The sequence below is a fragment of the Lepidothrix coronata genome, unplaced genomic scaffold (assembly GCF_001604755.1).
Source record: "Lepidothrix coronata isolate B3197 unplaced genomic scaffold, Lepidothrix_coronata-1.0 Scaffold204, whole genome shotgun sequence".
Taxonomy (NCBI): domain Eukaryota; kingdom Metazoa; phylum Chordata; class Aves; order Passeriformes; family Pipridae; genus Lepidothrix; species Lepidothrix coronata.
The window spans coordinates 295,704-319,832 of record NW_016690384.1 but is presented as its reverse complement, the minus strand read 5'-3'; the positions used below and the strand labels follow the sequence as shown (position 1 = coordinate 319,832).

General features: G+C 47.4%; 1 protein-coding gene and 1 long non-coding RNA gene across 6 annotated transcripts in view; one reads left to right on the top strand and one right to left on the bottom strand.

Moving 5' to 3' along the window:
- Positions 1-3,032: 3,032 nt before the first annotated feature.
- Positions 3,033-5,490, bottom strand: LOC108506064. Its single transcript, XR_001877664.1, has 3 exons — positions 5,436-5,490; positions 3,583-3,778; positions 3,033-3,227 (listed from the first exon to the last, which is right to left on the bottom strand). It is a non-coding gene; the product is annotated as an uncharacterized LOC108506064 (long non-coding RNA).
- Positions 5,491-5,603: 113 nt separating this feature from the next.
- Positions 5,604-24,129, top strand: part of MICU1 (mitochondrial calcium uptake 1) — an 87,753-nt gene continuing 69,227 nt past the window's right edge. For 4 of the 5 annotated variants that reach the window (XM_017832668.1, XM_017832667.1, XM_017832666.1 and 1 more), the window contains exons 1-3: positions 5,604-5,647; positions 6,413-6,491; positions 16,366-16,551. In XM_017832668.1, the coding sequence (XP_017688157.1) occupies positions 16,367-16,551 (185 nt within the window). In that variant the 5' untranslated portion in view covers positions 5,604-5,647; positions 6,413-6,491; position 16,366. Of the gene's footprint in view, positions 5,648-6,015; positions 6,118-6,412; positions 6,492-16,365; positions 16,552-24,129 lie in introns of those variants that run through there. The other variant, XM_017832665.1, reaches the window with a different exon arrangement.

Genomic DNA, 24,129 nt, shown 5'->3' with positions numbered 1-24,129 from the left:
GCGGCAGGATCCCCGAGAGTCCCCCGAGGGGTGACACCGAGGGAGGGGGTGCGGCAGGATCCCCGAGAGTCCCCCGAGGGGTGACACCGAGGGAGGGGGTGCGGCAGGATCCCCGAGAGTCCCCCGAGGGGTGACACCGAGGGAGGGGGTGCGGCAGGATCCCCGAGAGTCCCCCGAGGGGTGACACCGAGGGAGGGGGTGCGGGGGAACCCCCGAGAGTCCCCCGAGGGAGGACAGTGAGGAAGAGGACGCGGTGCGATGGGGGGCTCCCGGAAAAGGGTGCAGGGACACGCAGTGCACTGGAGAGGAGGTGCAGTGAGGGAAGGGGTGCAGGGAGTTGGGGTGCAGGGAGTTGGGGTGCCTGGAGGAGGGGGTTCTCCAAGGGGCGTGCACGGGGGACGGGGCTCAGCGGGGAGATGGGGTTGCAGGGAGATGGGGTGCCCCAGGGAGAGAGTGCAGGAGATGGGGGGTAGCAAAGGCCCCCAGTGGCCCTGGGGATGCAGCCATGGGGGTGCCACAGGGATTTGGGGTGCCAGGTCAAACCAGCATCCCACCTAATGGCTGTCTCAATTAATGGTATAAAGAGTGGGTGCTCAAAAAAAATATATATACATATATATATATGTATATGTATGTATATATATACATATATATATATACATATATATATATGTATTGTAGAAAGAGAGATGCAGACATGCTGGGCTGGGCTGCCAGTGTAGACCTTGCAGCATATGGGCTAAATAAGACCAGCTTTTTCTTGAAAGGTGATGTACTTGGATTATTTTTCTTAGAAAAGACTTTTCCCGTTGGCCTGGGAGTTTTTATAATACTGCCAGCGGCTCCTTTATAATTCCTGGGAAGGAATCATCTGGAAGGGAAATGAGCCCATCGCTTTTAATATTGGAAGTACCCCCAGAATTGCTCGTTAGGAAATGGGGCTTTAAAAAATATAAATGCACGAGCAGTTCCCATGTGCAGCAATACCATTGCAGCGGGGACTGAAACCGCTTCAAAGCAGCAGGGATCCTGTGTTATTGCTATTTTTTGAAGTCGAGGAGCCTGGGTCCTTGCTGTGGAACAACTGGGACACACCTCCTGGCAGGTGAGGAGAGGAGGATGCTCAGGGAAGGAGAGTCACGGGGAATTAATGGGGGAAAAACTCTGACAAGACTGGAGGTTGCCAAACACACGCAGGCTGAGAGACTCGAGCCCCCCTGTGTTTGCCACGAAGAGTTTCTAAAAATACAGAGGGAAGCACGACCAGGTGATGGGGTGGCACAGATGTGATTCACCCACACTATCACAGCACTCCAGTGCCCTCCTCCCTTCATCCCCAACTCCCTCTCTGCCTCTCACAAGTCCTGAGGGGTTGTTCTCAGCTTCTCCCCAAGCCACATCATTTTGGAGCTCGTCCCTGAGCAATCCTTCACCTCAATCCTCATTTCTGGCTGGGTTTTCCTTCAGGGATGAGTTATCCCTTCCTTCTTTGTCAGTTGGGAAGATGTGGTTGAAGCATTGACTCTGCCTTCTGGAATGGTTTACCTGTGGTCTTTCCAACATCACACATTTGTCATTTCAGTGATTATTTGTTTTTCTTGGAAAATCCCACAGACTTTTTGCAGCAGCTGCTCTTTGCTTCACTGCTCAGACCAGATCAAGTCCTTGCTCTGTCCCTGCTTGTTGTATTTCCCTCTCCTTCCATGCTGAAAATCGATGGCAGGAGGAAAAAGGCTTTAAAAGGAGGATTTTGAGCAGCACAGCCCCCTGCAATGACCCCGGGAGCACCCTCATGGGAAGGTGTTCCCACACAAAACTCGGCCAAGGAGCAGCCAAGGTCCCCAGGGACATCAGCCTCTCCCTGGGACAGCTTCCAGTGTCCCCACACCATGGGATTAAAAGCCTCAAAATGGCAAAGCCAGGGTTAATGCAGTCCAGAGGAGCTGGAAAAGGCAGATTAGAAAGGCAGGAACCAGGGAGGGAGGAAGGAAGCCCCCGAGGCCCCAGGGAAGTTGGATAATGCAGGCCCAGAAGTGCTTTGGGGCAGAGCCTCCTCACCACAAACTACCCAACCCAATGCTTTTTTTCAGCTGGGGGAGCAGAGACACATTTAGGATGAGCCTGTGCTGTTTTTCCCATGGACATTACCTACGGGGATCGGTGCTGGAAGCTCCCAGGGAGAACAGGGATGGACATGGTGAGCAGACCCTGGGCTACCAGAGCTGCCCCAACTGCTCTCTCCTATTCCCTACTCCTCCAGCCATTCATATTATATATTTAGATGTTTATTTCTCATCAAAGAGGAGCTGGAAGTTGAAGTCAATTTAGGCAGAGTTTAAACATTCCCAGGGAGTATTGGGCAGAGGTTGGGGAAGACCAGCTGTGAGCAAAGGGTGAGGGTGGCAGAAAGGGCAAGAATTCATTAGCAGAGCCGTGCTGAGCATGTGGGCACTCATTGCAACCCACAGAAATGGGAGCTAAATGTGAGCCCTGAGATCAATACCCTGTGCAATCAAACGAGCCGGCAGGGAACGGCTCCCCAAGGCGCAGGGAGCAAAAGGGGTGAGGGTATGGGCACCAAAATAAAACCCTATCATTTTAGGGTGAATAGTTACCCTGCTAGAAGTATCTTCCACTCTTGGAAAAGCTAAATAAAATAGTGTGTTTCACTAGTCTTTCTCCCGGTGCCTCTAATTATAGCTGGCTTAATATTGGAAAGCTGCTCCTGAGAAGAATTGATGGAGAAGAGCACACCAGTGTTGCCAATTAATATTACTGCAGTGGGAAAGGCTGAAGTGGAAAGCTAAAGCTTCAAACCCCCATCAACCACCTCAACACTGCTGATGGAGGCACGGATGCTGCCCTCCTGCAAATAAAACACTGATTTAGGAGAAAGTGAGTGTGTGATGAGCCACAGGCAAAGCCGTCGCTTTGGAAGACCTGCTCAAGCCTCAAAGTGCTTGGACTAAATAAGCCAGTTAGGAATAAAAAACAAACAAACAAACAAACAAACAAAAGACAACAAAAAAAAACCCAAATGATTGTTTAGTCCACAGACTCATCACTTTCTTTCTGGATTTAGCCAGTTTTGTTCCTACAGATGTCCAGGGCTGTGATACAGCAAAATCCATCCCACAGAGATGGATGAACATGCAAAATCCGGCAGATGCATCAGGCATGGGTGGATGAGGAAATGCAGGAGGATTTCAGGTCCAAGTGCATTTTATCTGCTTTTATTTAGAGAAAAAGTTGATTCTATCAGGTTACTGCAGATAAGAGCCCTGATATAGGGGGGCAGAGTCTACCTGATAAAGGAATGGTGCTGGCCATCTTCTGTAAGCTGAGCACTGCCAAGCTGCTCAGGGAGCAATAGGATATGAGGGGGGAAATTTCCTTGGACTGGGCAGGATGGTGATCCCTGTCCCATCACAGGACTAGGACATAAACCCCAATTTACCCAAGCACACCAATGTTTGCTTGCTGCTTCTCCCATCCCTTTTTGGGATCTGGTGTCACCACCAGAGGTGGCCAGACCCCACTGCACCCCGACCCCCAGCGACCCCTCCAAACCTCTGGCATCACCTTAAGCTTCACTAAAAGGTTCATCCTAAAAATCTCTGGAGCACTATTGCTGTGTGGGGGGCAGTGGCAGGATCCAGCAGCCTCCTGTGTTCCTCAAGAGCAATCGCCGTCCATTCATGTCTCCGGAAAATGTGTTTTTTAATGGAGGGTTCATTAGAGCCTGCAGAGAGCCAACCTCAGAGGCATCTGGAAGCAACTAAAATTAAAATGCCTAAAATTAGCCTCCTCAGCAGTGAATCCTCCCTCTGATCTAGATGCCGAGGCGCACATGACCCAGGCATGCCTTTCTCACTTTCCCTTCCCGTTGCCATCCCATTCCCGAGGCATCAGGCACAGCCCCAGCCACTGACACACCAACCCACAACCCTGGAGAAGGAAGGGATTCTTTCCTGTGAAGGTGGGGAAGCCCTGGCGCAGGTTGCCCAGGGAAGTTGTGGCTGCCCCATCTCTTGAAATGTCCAAGGACGGGGCTTGGAGCCACCTGGGCTAGTGGGAGGTGTCCCTGCCCATGGCAGGGGGTGGGACAAGATGCTCTTTAAGGTCCCTTCCAACCTCATAACATTCTGTGATTTTATATATATTTTTATATATATTTATATATATATATATATAAAGCCCCTGAGACCCCATATACCACTCTTTCAGACCCTATACACAAGCCCTTCAGCCCCTCCCTACAGGACTCTTGGCCCCTATAGACAGGCCCTTATGGACCTATAAATATGCTCCTTATATCACTCTCAAGTTAAAAAGGCAACGCAGAAAGAACCGTGTATTGCAGAATACACCATCTAAGGAGTCTTTCTGCTGTGCCTTTTGCAATCGGATGTGTCTGTCACGTATTGGCCTCATAAGCCACCAGCGTGCCTGTAGCAAATGTGGATAGAGCCTTCCCAAATCTTCGTTCGCGAAGCCCAGCCAAGAGGAGGTGATCCTTTACACAACCCTTGCAGGCCCTATAGATACTGGCCCCAGAGAGCCTATATACACCCTCTCAGAAGGTATATATACATATATGTATATGGACCCCTGAGACCCTATACATGGGCCCCTGAGAGCCTATATACTGACCTTTCAGAACCTCTATCTATCTATCTATCTATCTATCTATCTATCTATCTATCTATCTATCTATTTATCTTATATATATAGGCCCCTGAAACCCTATATACCGACCTTTCAGAACCTATATATGTATATAAATGTGCTCCTGAAATCCTATATAGAGACCTTTCAGAACATACATATATACATATACATATGGGCCCATGAGACTCTATATACAGATCTTTCAGATCCTATATATAGATACATATCTATACAGACATATATAGAGATATAGGTAGATAGATAGATACATAGATATATAGATATCTATATTGAAATATGGACAGATAGATAGGTAGATAGGTAGATAGATAGATAGATAGATAGATAGATAGATAGATAGATAGGTAGATAGATAGAGGCCCCTGAGAACCTATATACAGACCTTTCAAGAACCTATATACATATATATATGGGTCCCTGAAATCCTACAGATAGACCTTTCAGAACATATCTATACACATATATATATATATATATATATATATGGGCCCATGAGACTCTATATACAGACTTTTCAGGTCTGATATGTAGATATATAGATGTATAGATATATAGGTGTATTGATATATAGGTGTATAGATGTATAGATATATAGATACAGGCCCCTGAGACCCTATATACAGACCTACAGAATCCACATATGTATATAAGCCCTGAGACCGCACAGCCAGCTCTTTCAGGCCCTATACCCAATCCCCTCAGCCCCTAGGCACCGTAACCCTCCTCGCACGGTGCACACCAACCTTTCAGCCCTACCCACGCCGGTCCCTCAGCCCCCCCCCCTCACAAGGGACCCCAAACCCCCTCCTGGACCCGGTGCCTCACCGAGGCCACGCCCACCGCGCTCAGACCACGCCCTTCTCCTCTCGGGCCCCGCCCACACAGCCATGATCCTGCCCCTCGCGGCGCGGCCCCGCCCCCGGAAGCGCGCGCGCCGGGCGGAGCGCGGGCCGAGGTGAGCGGGGACCGGGGCCGCGATCGGGACCGGGGGATTCCCGGGGCTGGAGGGGGGTCTCGGGCCTCGGGGATGGGAGTCCCAGCCTCCCGTGCTGAGGCAGAGCTGCTGCCCGCGGTAAACCGGGCTTCCCGGGTCTTTTTTGCCGCGTTCCGGGTTCGCCATCCCCGGGCCCTGCGGTAGCTCCGCGGCTTCGTCCCGGTGGGATGAACCCGCGGGTCTGCGGCTCCGGGGTTTGGGCTGTGAGTTCATCGCCGTGTGTCAGAGCTAAAGCCAAACCGCTTTGCCTTTACAGCCGTTCGTTAGAGCTGTAACTCCGCCGAAGGGCCCGGCCGCGTTTGATGTGCAGGAGAAGGGGAAGCCCTCGGGGTGAATTTGGGTTAATGGGAGTGTAGGAACGGCTGATCCTTATCACGGCGGGATTTATGTGTTCTGTGTTTGCCTGCGGTTTAAGAAGCTGCTTGGGAAAGGTGGGAAATCCGAATGTATTGAGTGGGGTCTAGACAGGGGTGGGCAAGGTTTTTGGAGGCTTCTCCTCTAGAAGCACAAGTGCCAGCTCAGACTTGAGCTAAAGGCCTGGCTTGTCTTTAATTCCTTCAATCAGCTGTGGACCATCTTCCCCCTCCTGGCTTTATTTGGCTCAGGCTGAGATGCATTTCCCGAGGTCGATACCTGTGAACACTGAAATGCAGAGGCAAATTGGGTGCAGCACATTGCTGGCAGCAAAAAGTTTTTATCTTTACCGTGTTTCTTTCTTGTTTTCAGACCACAGCCCTGCAAAGAAATAATTCTCTGTGTTCTCTGTGACCTCTTGACCCGCAAGCTGGGAGCAAACAAGCTACAGGTGAGGAAGGTGTTGCTGAGTGGTGAGGTGTGCAAGTCACAGCTGAGCCCTGCTCTCAGGTGCTTCTAACTGTGCTGCATTAGTCAACTGGCTGATAGTTACCCTTAGCTATGCCCTGTGTGGAATTACTCTTGTCCTGAAGCTCTCTCAGGGTTTTTCCTAGAGGTGTAGGGGAGTGGTTTGCCTTTTTACAGTGGGAAAAGTTGTGCTGACTTTCCTGGTGCAAGTGCGAGCTGTAGGAAAAGTCATCAGTGTGGAGCTGCCTGTCAGCCCAGCCTCAGCTGTGCCTCTTTCATAAAATATTAAGAAAAAAAGTCACTAAAAAAGCTCCACTGCAACTTAATGTGTCGTGTTAATTTTTGTGCACTCAGTAAAAGTGGATTTGAACAAGGGAGGTATCAAAAAATACCCAGCAACAAACAAACAACCAAAATTAAGGAAAGAGACTTAAACTGCATGTGCTAGTCCATCTGGAGCAACAGAGCATTTAATAGCATCACACAGAGGGCAGGGTTAGATGGGAAATGGGAAGGAATTGTTCCCTGTAAGGGTGAGGAGGCCCTGGCACAGGTTGCCCAGAGAAGCTGTGGCTGCCCCTGGATCCCTGGAAGTGTCCAAGGCCAGGGCTTGGAGCAACCTGAGATAGTGGAAGGTAAGCTCATGTAACCCCTCTTTGTTTACTCATGGAAGTGGCTTGTTCTCCCAATGACCCATTTTCTGCAGAAACTTTGGTGGTTTTCATTATGCTTCCTGAACTAAAGTTGAAATTCCGTGCTCTGGAGGAAAGAGAATGATATGTTTTGCTTACATCATTACTGCCTGCCTGCTGGGGAGCCTCTGGAGCTCCCTGTGTGTCATTATTCCCTGGGTCACTTCCCTGTGCAGGTTCCTCTCATGCTTCTCAGGTTCCTGGGTAAGCTCAGAGCAGGGTTTCAGAGGAGAGAAGATCCAGTCGTCCTCAGGCAGTTCAACAGAACAAACTGCAGGACTTGCAAATCATTTGAAGTCTCAGCAAGGCTTTGAAGCAGGATCCCACAAACGTTCCATGTTTCAGGTGATGTTTGAGGTGTTATCAGCACATTTAGATCTAGAATGTGGAAATGCTCATTTTTGCATTTCTCGAGCAAAATAAGTTCTGTAGCAATCTTATGAGGTTTGTTATAAGAACACATTGTTTCATGCTGTTCCACTTGCTGCAGTAACACTTCTTGAAATGAGCTGGGAGATGGAAATCCTTGTTTTATTCTTCCCAAGTTCCCAGTGGCCATACCCGTGCACAGTATTTTAGCACAGCTCAGTGCAGTGGGGCTGAGGATGCCTGTGTACAACAATAAAAATAACTATTTGGGTGTTTATTCCAGGTGCTGTGTTGGGACATTGCAGGAGTGTCAGTGAAAAAGGATCTTGGTGTAGGTGTGATTGTTGGGTGGGGTGATGTTTTTTAGGATAATTTAGTGGGAAACAGTCACCCAGGGTCCTTGAGTGTTGTACACCTTTCAGATTAATGTTACCTTTTTTTTTTCTAAAGAGAATTGTTTTAAGAAAAGAATGTTGCAAATAATGTGTCTTCCTCATAACCATGGAACCATGGAATGGTCTGAGTTGGAAGGGTCCCAGTCCCACTCCCTGCCATGGGCAGGGACATCTCCCGCTGTCCCAGGTTGCTCCAAGCCCCGTCCAACGTGGCCTTGGACACTTCCAGGGATCCAGGGGCAGCCACAGCTTCTCTGGGCAACCTGTGCCAGGGCCTCCCCCCCCCTCCCAGGGAACAATTCCTTCCCAATCTCCCATCTATCCCTGCCCTCTGGCAGTGGGAAGCCATTCCCTGTGTCCTGTCTCTCCATCTCTTGTTCAAAGTTCCTCTCCTGCGTTTTCACAGGTGCTGGAAGGCTGAGGATGAGCCTTTATCTTTAGGGTGACGTGTCTGACATTTCAAGTAAGAAATACAAGGTCTTATAGTAGCAACTGAGTAGAGCCTGAGGCACTTTGTCTCCCTAAGCACATACCATCCAGAGCCTGTGGCAGTTTTGCCTCTTAGTTTTAGATTTAAGGTACTTTAGAAGAGGAAAAATCGACAGCTCATGCATTGTTTTTCTGTAGAGTTATCTGAAAAGTCCTTGAGTAGTAAATTCTGGGTTGTGTTTGTCTGCTACCATGTCTGTAAATGCAGTGACCACTTTTTTTTCCCTAAAGAAACCTCCAGTGGAGTTTCCTTCCAGACTTAACCTGTGAGAGCAGCTTTTAACTGCAATCCCACCACGGGAGGAGTTCCTCTGTGGATGTGGGGCAGGAGAAGGTGGGGGTGGACCAGAGCACTGCTCCTTGTAAGTGGGAATTTTGAGCTGGGCCTGCATGAGGTGGGAATGTGCAGCTGGAGACAGGCCAGCTGCTTGTGCTGACCTGAGTGTGTGGCCTGAAATGCTTTGCATAAACAGCCTTTGGCTCATGACTGGGTTTCCTTTCTGTCTCTTCAACCTGTGACAACTTGTCACCCTTTCTCTGCCCCCCCCCAAACAAATCAGTGCCTTCAAGTAAACTGGTTTTCACATTGTGTTTTTTGCATAGAAAAAAAGCTGACTTGTCTGGGGTGGGAGGGTTTTTCTTAGTCTTCAGGGTCTGTCAAGCTAAAATTCTTAGTTGTTTCTCTTACCTTCAGCTCTTTGAAGTGAAACCTGAGATCCTTGTGTAGACAACAAGAAAGAAGGTCATGGTTTGAGAGGGGCAGCTGACCTGTGCTTGAAACATGAGCCCTGTGAATCCGTGGGGCTCCATAATTTGTCGTGTGTCTGTGAGGCAGAGCTGCCCTGTTGACACAGACCCATCAGTGTGGGTTCTGTACCACCACTTTACCAGCTGTGTTTTCATTAGCTTGATGTAAACTTTCCATCTCTGGCAGTTTTGCTTCAGGAGCTATGAGAGCAGTTGCATTTTTTGCCACTAAAATCTCAGCTCTGATACAGCACCCGAGGAGAGCTGTGTCTGCCTGCCCACCTTGGATGGAGTCCAGTGTTGCTGCTGGCTTTATCCTGCTGACACTGAGCTCCCCAGGTTGTGTTCTAAAAGCCCAGGGCACTAGCCAAGCTTATCCTTGTTCTTTTTCCCCTCTCTGAAGTTCAAGCTAATCCAATAATGTGTTTCTGGAAAAGCAACTATGGCGGCTCAGACGTGCTCTTCCTTTTTTTGGGGAGAAGCAGCTCTCTGCTCTTCTCCTGAATTCCTAAGGAACCACCATCTGGTAGATGAAACACAGGTGCTGTGGAATTTTTTGTTTGCTTCTGTAAGTTTTCTCATTTCCAATTTCTTTGGATATGTGCCACCAAAGACTGGCTCTTTGAGCAGGAGAGGTGTTTTCTACAGGAGGAAGTGCCGTGGCTGGGGTGGGTGATGTTTCTGTTTAAAGGGTCCTCTCTTGTCAGAGAGGACTCCAGACTTCACCATATCAAACTCTGAGATGATCTGCTGCCTGCTTACCTCCAAAAAGACATTTATCTCTTTCTTGTGTCTGCAGATAACTCAAACCTGCGAAATTGTCACCCTGACAGCCTAAAGAGGCTTTTGCTTTCTTCTCAGACTACTTAAATTTTTTCTCTCCCAGAATTATTTTCCTGTGCAACATTAGGAATCAACACTAGGTTTTCTTTGAAGACAAGTAAGCCATAAACATTTCTCAGATCTAACTGCTCTGAGATATTTGTTGTTGCTTGTCAGGTACACACAGGTGGGTGACTGTTGGCTGGAAAAAAGTGCAGGAGCTTCAAGGAGAGTCTTTCATTTGGTGCAAAAGTTAGGAATTCTCAGGAAAACCACGTCCCACGGGCACAGATTCTGCAAGGCAAGTTAAATCACTCAGGTAATTAAGCAGATGTATTCCTGCTGGCTGGAACTTTCTGCAGGAAAGGGCAGCAGTGTTATATTTTCTAGTTCTCTGACAAACCTTCGGCTCCTCAAGTCGGTGCAAAAATGCCTCTGCTCTGGTGCAGCTGCTCGTGGGGCTGGTTTGCAAAGTCAGCTTGATTATTTGGGAATAGTGACTGGAAAAAGAAAATTTCCCCTTGGACTGGCTAAGGTGGAAGTAGCCCGTGAAACAGGGTCTTTACCCTTGATAGGGGTGAGAAGTTTTTTTGGTTGGTTTTTGTTTTTACAGCTCCACTAATTACCTCTGCCTTCTATAGAGATGCTGCTGTGGAGTCTGTCAGGGCTGGGGTTTCCTGTAATGTTTTCTAGGTAGAAAAGCCCAAGGAATACGCTGCATTTTGAGTGGAGGAAGGGAAGGGAAAGCTTTAACCAGGAAAAAGCAGCATTTGGCATTAATTTCTGTGAAAGTTTATAGCTGCCCCTGAAAAACCCACTCTGCATTGCTGGAGTCTGACTGGCTGAAGCAGCAAATGCTATACTGAAGGTGCTATTTCAGTGCTGCTGCAACAGATGGAACCTGTTTATTCTGTTTGGGTGCACTTGTTTTTCATTTGTTTCTCAAAAGCTGCAGTTGGTGAAGGCTGCATTCATCCCCTCTCATGTCCTCCGGCCACTCAGCTTGCAGGTTACATTTGGGGTTGCTCTTTGAGTTTGCCAGATGATGTTTCTTTTGCCAGTTTAGTTGGCACCAAAGCCTTTCCCCAGCGTGTGAACACTCCTGTCTCCCTTTCAAGGGAAGACCAAGCCCAAGGTAGCTCTTGACCTACATTCTTATAAATAATCCAGTTGCAATTACTAATAATGGCCAGTCTTCGCGAACGAAGATTTGGGAAAGGTCATTGACCCTTCGAGCCTGCGCAGTGGATTTTTTAGGTGAGACCCAGCGTGCGCTGAACTGAGCCCACCCTTTAATCCTGAGGTTCATCTGCCGGGGCCGAGTGAAACTCGGACAGTGGCAGTGAGGGTCTCAGAACGTAGGTTTGTTTAGAGTGACCTTCTCTTAGATGGATTGCCACACAGGGCTAACGAGCTCCATCTGCCCGGGGGGCCGGGAATCGAACCCGGGTCGCAGCGGTGAGAGTCCTGCAGCGGTGAGAGTCCTGCACCCTAACCACTAGACCACCAGAGGCCAATAATAATGCTTTATTAAAGCCAAATCAAAGAGCTTGTGTGTGTCTTCACAGCACATCTTTTCTGCCTAGCACTGAAAATCAGCACAGTTATTTGGCACAATAAAGCAACCTGTGAAGTGAGGGGTGTCACTGATTGTCCCCAAGGGGCAGCTGAGTGATGACTGGGTGTAGTTACAGAGCTGTGGAGTTGGGAATTGCGCATTTTCAGGGCTGAGGATTTTAGGAGGGGGTGAAACTTTACTGCAGTGATGGTTAAAAGGAAATTGCCAGGCTCTGGCTTAGGTTCTGAGTTGACTGATGCTCCATAAGCTCCACATCAATTTGAATCGTGCTCCGAAACAAATGTGGTTCCTCTCTCCAGCCAAATAATTGTGATCAAATATTGCCCCAGTCTCCTACCTGAGGAGAAATTGCTTTTGCTGCTGGATTTCATTTTCATTCCCCAAGCTGATTTATGCTCCTTAGTAGGCTAATAACTTCAGTGATGGGAGTAATCCTTCAGCTGAAAATTGCGCTGGGTGAAAATTTGGAAGGGAAAAGAGCAGTAGTGGTTTGGTCTGTCCTGGAGACAGGGGAACGGGTGGATTCAGATGCCTCAGGAGCTGGAATCCACCTCCAGGCACCTTTTGTAGGAATTACTCTTTTATGAATTTCATGGGGTCATGGAATCAGAATAGTTTGGCTTGGGAGGGACCTTAAAGACCCCCCAGTTCCACCCCCTGCCATGGGCAGGGACACCTCCCACTATCCCGCCTCCCACTGTCCCACCTCCCACTATCCCAGGTTACTGCAAGCCCTTCCAGGGACGGGGCAGCCACAGCTTCCCTGGGAATTTCTCTTACTGGTACCAGTTTGTAAATGAAAAGTGTGTAGAACTGGGGGGAGGAGAAGTAATAATTAGTAACATTAATGGAGGCAGGGTTTTTTTACTGTGGGGTTTTTCCCCCCTCCCTGGTTTATGTGTCTCAGATTATTTTAACTATGCCTAGTGTTAATGGTGAAATTTCTCTCCTGATTGCTTCACCCTTTCCCTTGCACCTTGACTTTTCCTTCCCTTTGGATTTGTTGTACTTTCCCCCCCCATTTTAATTCTTCCTTCTCAAAAATCCTGTTCAGAAGATGGAGACAGGAGAGCTGGGAGCTGAGAGCTGCTCTCTTGAGTTGCTGGCTCTGTGCTTCAGGGCACCCCACACCTTCTGGAGCCAATGTCTCTGGCTTCAGGGAGCAGGCTGAGGGATAACTGACAGCCAGGGGCTGAGGTGGAAACAGGTGAGGAATTTTCCTGCATCATCTGCTGGGTCAGGATGCCTTGATGTGCTTTGGCAACGTCAAACTTTGCTTTTTAATAAACACGCAGCTCTAGAAGGCTGTTGGAGTTCTTAGTGACTCCATCTCAGCCAGTCCCTGCAGGAACTTTTTTGCCTAAGTAGTGCCTCCTGAATGCAAATTTGTTTTTTTAGAAGGTCCTACTGCATAACAATATTTTTGATTTAAATTTACAATTGACATTTCAATGTCACTGATGGCCGAGCTTACCATGTCCTGGTAAAACTGTTCAGATAAAAAGTGCCTCTGAACCCTTGTCTGATTAAAAATTAAACAACCATCAGCTTATTTAATTACTGTTCTCTCTCGCATGCTTGTGCTACCGAGGCCAGTTTCAACTTCAAAACACTGCTTTAAGTGTGTTTCATCTATTCTGGATCCCCAAAAAGGGCTGCAAAAGTTCAGTGCTGGGGGGGTACCCAGGTGTGGGAAGTCCCTTTTCCCTGGACTGGGCTGCTTAGTGCTTCCAGTCTTGGGACCATCAGCTGATGAGGGGGCTGGAAAAACAGGAGCAAGTCTTTTTTTTTTTTTTTTTTTTCCCTATTCTTCTGGTATATCTGAAAAAGGATGCAAGAGTTGGGATCTGCCAGTTCTTATCCACACTGAAGAAATCCAGGGCTGGACTGCTGATGCTCTGGACGTGGCCAGAGGGGGAGAAGTGGAGAACCTGCCTCAAGTTTGTTTGGAGAACAGGTTGGCAGACAGAGGATTATTGAGGAAATCAGATATCCCCATCAAGCCAGAATGGGTGGAACTGTTCAAATAATTTTGCATTTCTTCTTTCCATGTGATCTGGATGGTCTCAGTTTGAATGGAGCCTGCCATGTCTTGGGTTGGGAGTGGTGTTTTCCCAGTGGGTTTGAGTCTGTCAGTTGACTCTTCTACTTAAAAAAAAAATAACACCAATGTCTTGTGGCATAAATAAGCGCAGATGGGTCATTCTGTTCTGGGAAAAAAGCCCCAGCTATTTCTTTTGTCCAATGATATTAAATTCAATCTCTGAAAGTAACTGTAGAGCTGTTCTGAGCAAGAACTTAAGATAAGGACAGGCTTATATCTTGGAAACAAAACAGATTCCCTGTAGCAGCAGCACCAGAACATTGTGATCACTTTTAGGTTTGCTTATTTTCATTATTATGGAGTTAAGTGGTTGGGTTTTTTTCCTCTGTGTTACTTTGTTGTATCCTGTAAAAATTAATCTTTTATTACGTTAAATCATACAGGAATTGAGGTTGTTTCTTGTTGTAGGCTGTAATCACATCAGTTCATGGGAGTTTTGTGCTTGATCTCAGTTTTATTCCTTACTCTACTGCAGGTCATGGTGCTGAGCTTTTCATTGCTGCACTCAGGGCAAGGTGCTTATTTTTGATCTTTCTGAAAGTGAGCACCAGCTTTCCTGAGTGATCTTGACTTAAATGCCTGGAGCTTTTAACCAAACATACCAAGTACCATGGTGCTTTTGATTTTACAAAAAGAAAATTGGGAGGCTTTGTAAAAATTGCAGGTGGAAAGCAGGGAAAATGCAGCTTCCAGAGGGTTTTTTTTAATTATTATTATTATTGTTCTGAGATAAGGATGCTTTTTAATTTCGGGTTAATATGGGAACTGCCTCTTTCAGCTCTCTCAGGCAATTGCTACCAAATGAGCACTGGTTTGGGTGAACGTCCCAGCACAATCAAGGATGGAGATTGCCTTTGGACAAAGCAGATAATTTAGTGTTTCTTAAGGCTCAGGCAGAGTAAACATTTATTCAGTACTAAAGCCAACAATCTGAAATGTTGTAAAAATCTCTTCAAGCTCAAAAGTGAGCGCTGTGGGGCTTGATTTTCATTTTGGCTGATTAAATGGTGCTGGCAACACTTCCCTCATCCAATACATTTTAGGAATATAAAGCTGTAATTAGGATGGGGAACCCAAGTAAGGGCGGCAATAACTTCTTGGGGAAAGTAACACGTGCAGATTTTTCTCTGCATGTGTGACAGAAGTTCATCCCTGGAGGTGAAACAGGAACATCAGGTTTGCACAGAGTGGAGATAAATTTAAATTTGAAATGAGAAATATTTTTCATAACAATCTTCTGTTGTTGAGGGGTGGAGAAGATTGGAGAATAAACACCCTTAGCTGGCTGTGTTCCATTAAAATCTTAATTTTAAACCTATTTATTTAAAAAGAGTAAACAGAATGATAAGGCTGATTTTAAGAAGTGTACAGATGAATATCTATGGATATTGATATTCAATGGATGCTGTTCAGGTGGATTTGCTGTGAGTACCAGAGTTTGTGGTGTTTGCCCATAAACCAAGGTGGGGACAGACAGACAGCCTGTGGCTTTGCAAAAGCAAATGGGAACCAACAGAACTGACTTGATTTTTGTATCCAGTGGTTATTTGCTGGCTGGAAATGTGCAGGTAGGTAGAATGGCAGGAACAGGGAATAAAAGGAAAATATTGGGCTACTGCTCCTCTTCTCTGTGTTTTTACTGGCCTTGGGAATTCCTTTACCATTCTGTTCCCAGGCTTAAGGCTGACCCCCACAGTTGGAAGAATTGAATTTGCCTCTGTTAGAAATAAACCCTTCATTTCACTAAAGGATGTGGCACATTTTCTTTCCAAAGGCATCGTTTACCCTCTTCTGAGCAACCAAAATTGCTTTGCCTCCTGCAGCTGGTGTGTGCTGAGGTGACATTTCTGTGGTTCTGATTTCCCCATTGTAATTATGTTTAGATTTGTAGCTCTGGTTTCCCATTTGTCTCTGTTCCGGGATATGGATTGTACTTTACAAGTTTTGACACTTTGAAACTTGCCTTGTACTTACAGTTGAATATAAATGTTTTGCTCCAGGCAAGCTAAAAGAGTGATTCAAGAACAGTAGGGTTTTCTTAGGCAGATTTAAAACGCCTGGGTTGGGTTTTGCTTGGTAGGTTTGCTTGTTATTTGGCTTAATCTGCCTTCTAAAATCCAGCTGTGACTTTCCCTCTGGCCAAATGGGGCTCTTCTCTGCTGTAGTTGCTTGTCAGCTCTACCTGCATCTTCCATGCCTTGGCACTAGAGAGAGAGACTGAAAATATTTCATGGCATCATGGAATGGTTTGGGTTGGAGGGACCTTATACTGATCCAGTCCCACCCCCTGCCATGGGCAGGGACATCTCCCGCTGTCCCAGGTTGCTTCAAGCCCCGTCCAACCTGGCCTTGGACACTTCCAGGGATGGGGCAGCCACAACCTCTGTGGGCAAGAGAGATTCCCTCTTGGTGACTGTGCTGGGGAAAGGCTGGGGAGGAGTAATTTGAATAATGCTGGTAAGTAGTGGGGATGTGTCAGCCGGGTGTGTGCCAATACCTGACACTCATAATGTGCTGTTAATTAGATTACCTGCCTGTTTCAGAACAGGTAATGAACACCTGTGACAGTTATTTTCTGAAACTGTGCCGATTTTTTAGGAGATTCCACAGTGTAGACCTTGCCTTGCTTTCCCTTTGCCTGACCCGTGTCTCCCTTGCAGGATGCTCCGGGGTCGGTTCCTGCCCGTGGCCGCGGGGCTGGCAGCCGTGTCCGTGTCACGGCGTCACCTCGGCACAACCCAGCACCCTGGCACAGCCCAGCACCCTGGTGTCAGCCGTAGGCTCATGGTGGCAGCTTTCATCGGCGCGACTGCGACCACAGCCGGCACCAGGTTCCTTTGGCAGAGGTAACAAATGTCCATTTAATTTATTTTTTGCCTGTGGTAAGTACCTGCACGTGGGGAGACTTTGCAGAATTTGCGTTATTCACACAATGTGCCGACTTGGGAGGGACCCACGAGGATCGTCCAGTCCAACCCTCAGCCCTGCACGGACCCATCCCCAAGAGTCACCCCATGTGCCTGAGGGATCACCCAAACGCTTCTTGAGCTCTGGCAGCCTTGGGGCCGTGCCCACTGCCCTGGGGAGCCTGGTCAGTACCCAAGAACCTCTTTCTAAGATCCAGCCTGAACCTCTCCTGACACAACTCCAGGCCATTCCCTCGGGTCCCCCCAGAGCAGAGCTCAGTCCCTGCCCCTCCTCTGCCCCTGCCCAGGCAGTTGGAACTGCAGTGAGGTCTCCCCTCAGTCTCCTCTGCTCCAGCTGAACACACCAGGCACCCTCAGCCACTCCTCACGTGGCTTCCCCTCACGGCCCTTCCCCATCTCCCTTTGGATGCTTTCTGATGTTGCTTGTCCTGCTCCTGCTGCATGGCAGGAGTGGCTGTCAGTGCCTCCCCAGGAGCTGCTTTGCTGTTGGGTGCAGTGAGAGCTGTGCAGAGCTCAGGGTGGAGGAGTTTTCTCACGTGGGCTCTTTGCCTTGCTGAGGTTTCCTGCCTGGTTTCCCCCAGTGTGGTGGTTTGTGGTGTTGTGCAGGGAGAAACCTCTGCCCGCACAGCTTCAGGGGAGGGCTGTTTGAAGAGCACACCTGGCCAGGGTTTGCTGCTCTCGTTTTTTGTGTGTTCTGCTGACTGTTTGCTTCACATATAAAACATAGCAGGGGAGCTGAAGGGGACAGTCCACCCTTTGGTGGGAAGGCAGCAGCACGCAGGATTTGTGTGGATTTGAAGTCTGAGGACACCAGCTCATGGGCTGTGAGGCGCAGAGCTTGTTTCCATAACTGTGTGGAGAAAGGGGATATTTGGGCTTATCTGAGGTGACCCCCACTGAACCTGTGCCACGTTTGAAATAAATCAGGGACTCCCTTCTCTGCCCTCGTGGGAGCAGCGTGGCACCAGCAGTGTGACTGCTGTTAGAGTCGAAGAATAAAGTGTTTGCTGAAAAGCTGTGTCATTTTCCTTCTAATATTCAGCCGTTTGTTGCTGGCTCTCTGCTCACCTGTGGCTGGAAGGCTCTGGTTTTAATGCAGCGGGGAAAGGTGATGGGAGCTGTTCTGGCTGTTCCTGGAGCTGTCAAACCCGGGGATCTGCTGAAAGGAGTTGCTCAGGCAGAGGGAGAACACAGCGATCCAGCACAGTTTTATGCTGTGTTTTGCTAATAACCTGCACCGATGCAGTACCTCTTTATCCCCAGAGTGCCTCTGTGGGAATGGGCAGGATAACACCCCTTTTCCAGCAGGGTTTTTCCACTTAAAACACCCTCAGTATGCTCATGAAGTAGGTAGGACATTGTGTTCTACGTAAAGCTGTCCTGGGGGCACGGAGTTAATAACTCCCTCCTGTAGCACGATCCCCCCCGCTTTTAAAACCAGGTTTTAGGTGATGTTTTTATCAGGAGGAAGGTGCTTCTGCAGCAAAGAGCTGCTGGTGGTATGTGCAGTACTAGGTCAGAGTATTTTCAGGGAGGGGTTTTTGGCTCCTGGATTACTTGGCTGTTCCTTGGAGGCCCCTGAGCACTGACCAGGCTTGACCTTGCTCAGCTAAAAGCTGATAGACATCAGTCAAAGGAGACCCTGTCCTTATCAGTCTGGAGAGATTGACTTTCCTTTCCTTGCTCTGTCTCCTTTGTCTTTATAAATCTGTAAAGCACTGAATAGAATTGTACAGACTTTCAAGTATTCCTTTCCTGTATGGACCATGAAATAAATCCACTATGTTGGCAACTGTAAAATAAAAGTGCACCCAAGCTTACAGTATTAATTTAATTACTTGGCATGAATAAGAAGAGGAACAAAACTGATATGTTGATGTAGAAAATTCTTCAAAATGACACCTGTGGAGGTTTTAAATGGACTTTTGATTCAGCATTTTAGCCTTGTTCAAAGAGATGAGGCATGAACTGTAAATTTCCTTTGTCTTTCCCAATATATAAATTAGGTGATTAGTAGAGTTTAAGTGTAATCGTGAGTGAATACAGGATGTTTGTAATGACATCCTGAGTTATTCAGGTAGTTACATTCTGAGTTAGTTATTGCTACTTCCTGTACCTAATTAGTTATAACAGGTAAATATGTGAATATTTCTTTATAGTAAAGGTGTAATAGGCCAAATCAAGAAGCAGTTGAATATTTTATGTTCCTTGGGCCAGATAAGTAGATGATGCAGAGCTAGAGGAAGAGCAGTAATTAAAGGAAAAGAAATCTGACTTGTATTTCTTTTTGTCATCTGCATAAAGCATTGTGTAAATGCCACAGCTCTTCTCTGTTGGCATGTGGGGAGCAGCACTGCACCTCTCAGTGCTCAAAAATACCCAGACTTTCTGTTTCAAACCAGATTTGTCACGCTCCTGGTGCTGGTGAGCCTTGCTAATTGGATTAGTACGGTGGGGCCTGTATAGGAACTTGCCCTTTCCACTGTTTGGTGTGAAGGAAGACAGGACTTCCCAGGTGGGGGCTGTCACTGCGGCCTGGAACCACTGTGTTCCACAGGGAGTCTGTAGGATGTGGGAGCAACAGCAGCAAAAGCCAGTGCTAGGGTAAGGAAGCCCACACAAAGGTAGAGGAGAAATCAAGGCTTGAGAAGATAAATATGGAAAAACTCATGTATGGGTTTATGGTGCAAGATAGGACAGACTTAGTTTGGGTCTTCCGAAGGTGGGAGGTGGGTTGGTGGGATCTTCATGTTTGGTTCATTGCAGGCAAGGTTTGTTGCCTTGCTTTTCCTCCAGGAAGTCCTGCTGCCTGCTTTTTGGGGGAATCTGGATAATTATGCAACAGGAGTAGCTAATGCTGCTCTGCTTTCCCGTGGCAAGGAATGCTTGAGCAGTGCAAATAGCTGAGCTCAGAAGACTAATGAAGTTCACCCTTCCTCAGCAATAACTTAAACTCTGAGGATTTCCAGCTGGCAATAAAAGCAATTAGGTATGTGGGCACTGGTATAATGAACTGAATTAATTAATTGAAATAAATCTTGGTGCAGTCATTGGCCAGTCTAAATGAGGCACTAATGTATGACAAGTACTGAACCTAACAGTTTGTGGCAAGTTCAATGTTTATAAAAAATATTGTGTTAGTGATCCTCGTGTAAAACTTGTGCTCTGTAGCTCCTAATGCCTGTTTGGAGTGTTGGGAAATGGCTGTAGATATTTATGGCACAACCCTTCCTGGCCGAATCTGTGGGCAGGTTCTGAAAGCACTTAAACTGGCATTTCAGTGCTGAAGCTGGTTGATCAATCTGGTATTGAGTAAAACAAGGGAGCAGAGGCACAGAAGGACCTCTGTAAGCAGAGTCTTACCAGTACTCTTCCTGATGGACTGGGAATATTTAGTTTATTTTAGTATATAGCTGAATTTGTTATCCTTCTGTGAATGTATTAGTGGTAAGAATAAAGGCAAGACACTTGTGTTGCTCTGGAAGTTGCTTAACAACAAGTTCCTTTCCTACCAAAGTATTTTGTGTCTTCCTCTCTTCCTCCATCCCTCTCTCCTTTGACCATCCTGTGTCCAGTACCCTGCTGCTTTACTGGGGGTTTTGCTGTAGGAAAGACCTTTAGTTTTCCTTGCTCTGATGACTGTCACAGCTTTTTGTAATTGTTTTTACTTCACTGACACTTCTGGAATTAATTTTGAAGGCTGGATCAGCCCTTAGTTGTGTAGCTGAGTCGTAACTGTCGCAGCCCCTCTGCTCTGAGCCAGGCTGGGAGAGCTGGGGGGGTTCACCTGAAGAAGAGAAGGCTCCAGGGACACTTTAGAGCCCCTTGCAGGGCCTAAAGGGGCTCCAGGAGAGCTGGAGAGGGACTGGGGACAAGGGATGGAGGGACAGGACACAGGGAATGGCTTCCCACTGCCAGAGGGCAGGGTTAGATGGGATATTGGGAAGGAATTGNACTCCCACCCAACTTGGTGTTGCCTGCACACTCACTGAGGGTGCACTCGATCCCCTCATCCAGGTCACTAATAAAGGTGTTAAACAGGACTGGCCCGGTGCTGGGAGCCCCACTAGTGACTGGCTGCCTGCTGGATTTAACCCCAGTCCCCAACACTGTCTTCCAGGATGTGCTGGTACAGTGACATGAAAAAAAGCAACAGGAAAAGTGACAGAGTTTTGTACTGCATTTTCATATAAATGTCTCTCCCCGCTTTCCCAGACGTGCATAAACCAAGGTTGTAAATTTGCTTCTCGTCAGACGTGATTGTGTCGGAGGAGGCTGACATGACAGAGGGAATAACAACCCCATTTCTGTGGTGCTGTAAGCACTTTGTTCAGCAAATAATTAAATCCTCAGAGCTCAGAAGCTTGAGGACAGACCTGGCAGCTTCTGCAGCTGGCCTGGGGGTTTAGGTGCAGTTACAGCCATGGGTCAGGCACAGTCCACATCACCTTCCCCTTTGCCCACCTCTTGTTACATCTGTGGCAAACAAAAATGTTATATTATTAACCTTTTCTTTAGTACAGGGACTGATAGTCTGCCTTTTTAGGTGTCATTTGGCTGTTTTAATAACTTTTCTCTATGTACATTCAGACTTATGTGTACGTTATTACAAGAGCATGAAGTGTCAGGACAAGGGGAAATGGTTTCCAAATGACAGAGTACGTTTAGTTTAGATATTGGGAAGGAATTCTTGGCTGTGAGGGTGGGGAGGCCCTGGCACAGGTTGCCCAGAGAAGCTGTGGCTGCCCCTGGATCCCTGGAAGTGTCCAAGGCCAGGTTGGATGGGACTTGGAGCAACCTGGGATAGTGGAAGGTGTCCCTGCCCATGGCAGGGGGCAGAATGAGATGGGATTTAAGGTCCCTCCCAACCCAAGCCATTCTAGGATTCTATAACTGTTTAAGAATGCATTACTTTTTTGTATCAGTGTCCTTGGGGCTTTAAAGTAATTTGCTTAGAATACATTTTTTATGGCAGAATTTCTGGAAATGCCTTGCACCAGCTGAAACTGAGACTTTAAAAATCTTTGTTCTAGTAAAACAAAGGAAACCACATAAATCATAGTCAGGAGGGGAGAAACCTGTTTTATAGCTGTAGATGTGTCAGGTACTACTTAACCTAATGTAGGAGAGAAAAGATGAAAAATTGGAGGTATTATCCATGTGAGATTATTTTTATTTTTAGACCTCTGCTGCATGGCAGGGGGTTGGAACTAGATGATCTTTAAGGTCCCTTCCAACCCCAGCCATTGTGTGATTCTATGATTTATTTTTTTAATTCTTTGTGAAAGGTGACAGACTCAAGAAACTATCCTTAGGATTGCTGTGCTGAGGGTTTTTTCCCTAAGGCTTCAAGACACACTGATCCAGGAGTGGTGTCTTTAAAGAAGGTGCTTTTGGCTTCATAGTGGTTTTTTTCCATGGACATTGGGAAAGGAAGGAATCAGATGCTGGGGGCATGGCCCCACTTGGTGAACTCTGTTTGGAAATGACAGCAGCGTCTCCTGGATTAAATAACAGATTTATAGTTTGCAAGGATGTAGGGGCAATGCCAGGGTGCCTCCAGTGTGTGTCATTGGGGCTGACAGCCTTTGTGGAGCAACTGTTTTCCTCTGCAGGCTATCAGGGAGTCAACTCTAAGGAGCAGAGTGTTATCCCACGGGAGACTGATCCAAACCATCAGGTTCACCTTCTCCAGAGCTGTTCCCCTGGGGGCTGGAGCACAGCTTCTCACGCCCATGGGCTGTGCCTGAACTGAGCTGTGGTGGAGGAGAGTGGGAGACACGAGCTGCTCTGCTGCCAGGGTAGGGCTGGGGGCCTCCCAGGTGGTCCTGGCAGGCAGCTATGCCACCTATTTATAGCAATTAGCTGGTGATGGAGGGAGCAGCGAGGGGATAAATCCTCCCATGTCCCCCCTCCTCAGCATTCAGTGCTCTCTGCATACACACAGGTGTGTCTGTGTGGGTATGGATGCACAGGCTTCTCCCCCTTTCCCAGTGTGTTCATCTCTTCCCTCATGATGTCCTTGAGCATGTCCTACCTCTTGTCCTGTCCTCGCTGGACCAAGAGAACAGTCCCACAGCAGCTGGTTTATATAAAGTACAGTTACCTCACCTTCCTCTTTTCCATCTTTCTTGGAGCAATCTAATTTACTTAGGTCAGTTTTTCCCATAGTTTGTTCTGGACCCTTAACCATTTCTGCTGTTCCCTGTTGGATCTTCTCCAGCTGGTCCAGCTCTTCCTAGGAGTGCATGTCAGTGGCTGAAGGCACTTTCTGTGGGGTGGAAGGAAGGATATGAGCATCTCAAGGACTACACTTCTGTCTCCTTATGTTCTTGAACCTATTTTAGGCTGTGGCTGATATCCAGAGCTGTCTCCTCGATCTGATTGTTTGTGTTCCTCTCAAGAATTATTTTAATTTTGGTGTGTTCATTGCAGTTCTTGCCAGAAATTCATTGTGACAGTTTATGTCAGTGTTGAGTACGTGAAAGGTGAGGAGGGAAGCAAAATAGTCAAGAGTCCTGTGAGTGGGGTGACACCCTGAAAAATTAGGTTGTGGCTCTCATAATCTCCGTTTAATTTCTTTTTAAAGTTTCAGGCAGATAATTTGGTTGCTGAATGTGGCTGAGCTGAGGATGAGACAGAGCTCCTCACTGAAAGTTCTCCTGATCCCTGGAGGTTGCCTGTTTTTATGAATGTAGTGTCCAAACTTGCTTTTGCATTTCAACAGGAAAGCCCTGAAGTCTTAAGTGGCTTTTGAACCTCGCTTGGATGTCTCCAGATGTTTACATACAGGGAGAGTGGCAACTCTGAGTCAACTGAGGAATGTGTGTCAGGCAGGATTCCTCCCTCCTGCTTCTTGTTTGGTGCCAGTGGCTTTGCTGTCTCCTGGGTGCCCAATTTGTTGTTAGATCTCCTACATTTCCTTCTGAGACTAAACAGCAACTGATAGCTGAGTACTTTTCTCCTGCCCTCAGTATGAGGATATCTGAGCACTGTGGTCTCTGCCACGAAGCTTTGTGATTTGTTTGCACGCTGTTCTGCTTCTGTCATTCAAAGGAGAAAAATCCTTTCAAGTCAGGGATTGGGATTTCTCTAATTGGAAGACCTGCAACTGTGCAGTGTCGTGCCAGTGCCTGGTGTGAGTCCCAGGATCCTTTGTGGAGGTACATCCTATGGTTGCATGTTCCTGGCTTTCTTACAGAACGATTTGCTAAGTGGGAATTTAGCATTGTAGTCCTCTGTGTGTTTTTGGAGGGGATGATGAACCTAATCTCACACTTGATTGTTGGTTTTCTCCAAGGATTTAAAGAAGATGTTGCTAAGTCGGTGGGAAATAGGCTTTGGTTCAAATTCAGTTCACTGAGGGAGGGGGAGAACCTGAAGAGACCAGGATGGCTGAAGCTTGGCAGTAGGATGAGGATCCAGGGCAGGATCTCCGTGGGGCCAGGAGTCTGGCAGCTGCTCTGGGCACACAGTGAAGGGACTCTTTGTGTTTCC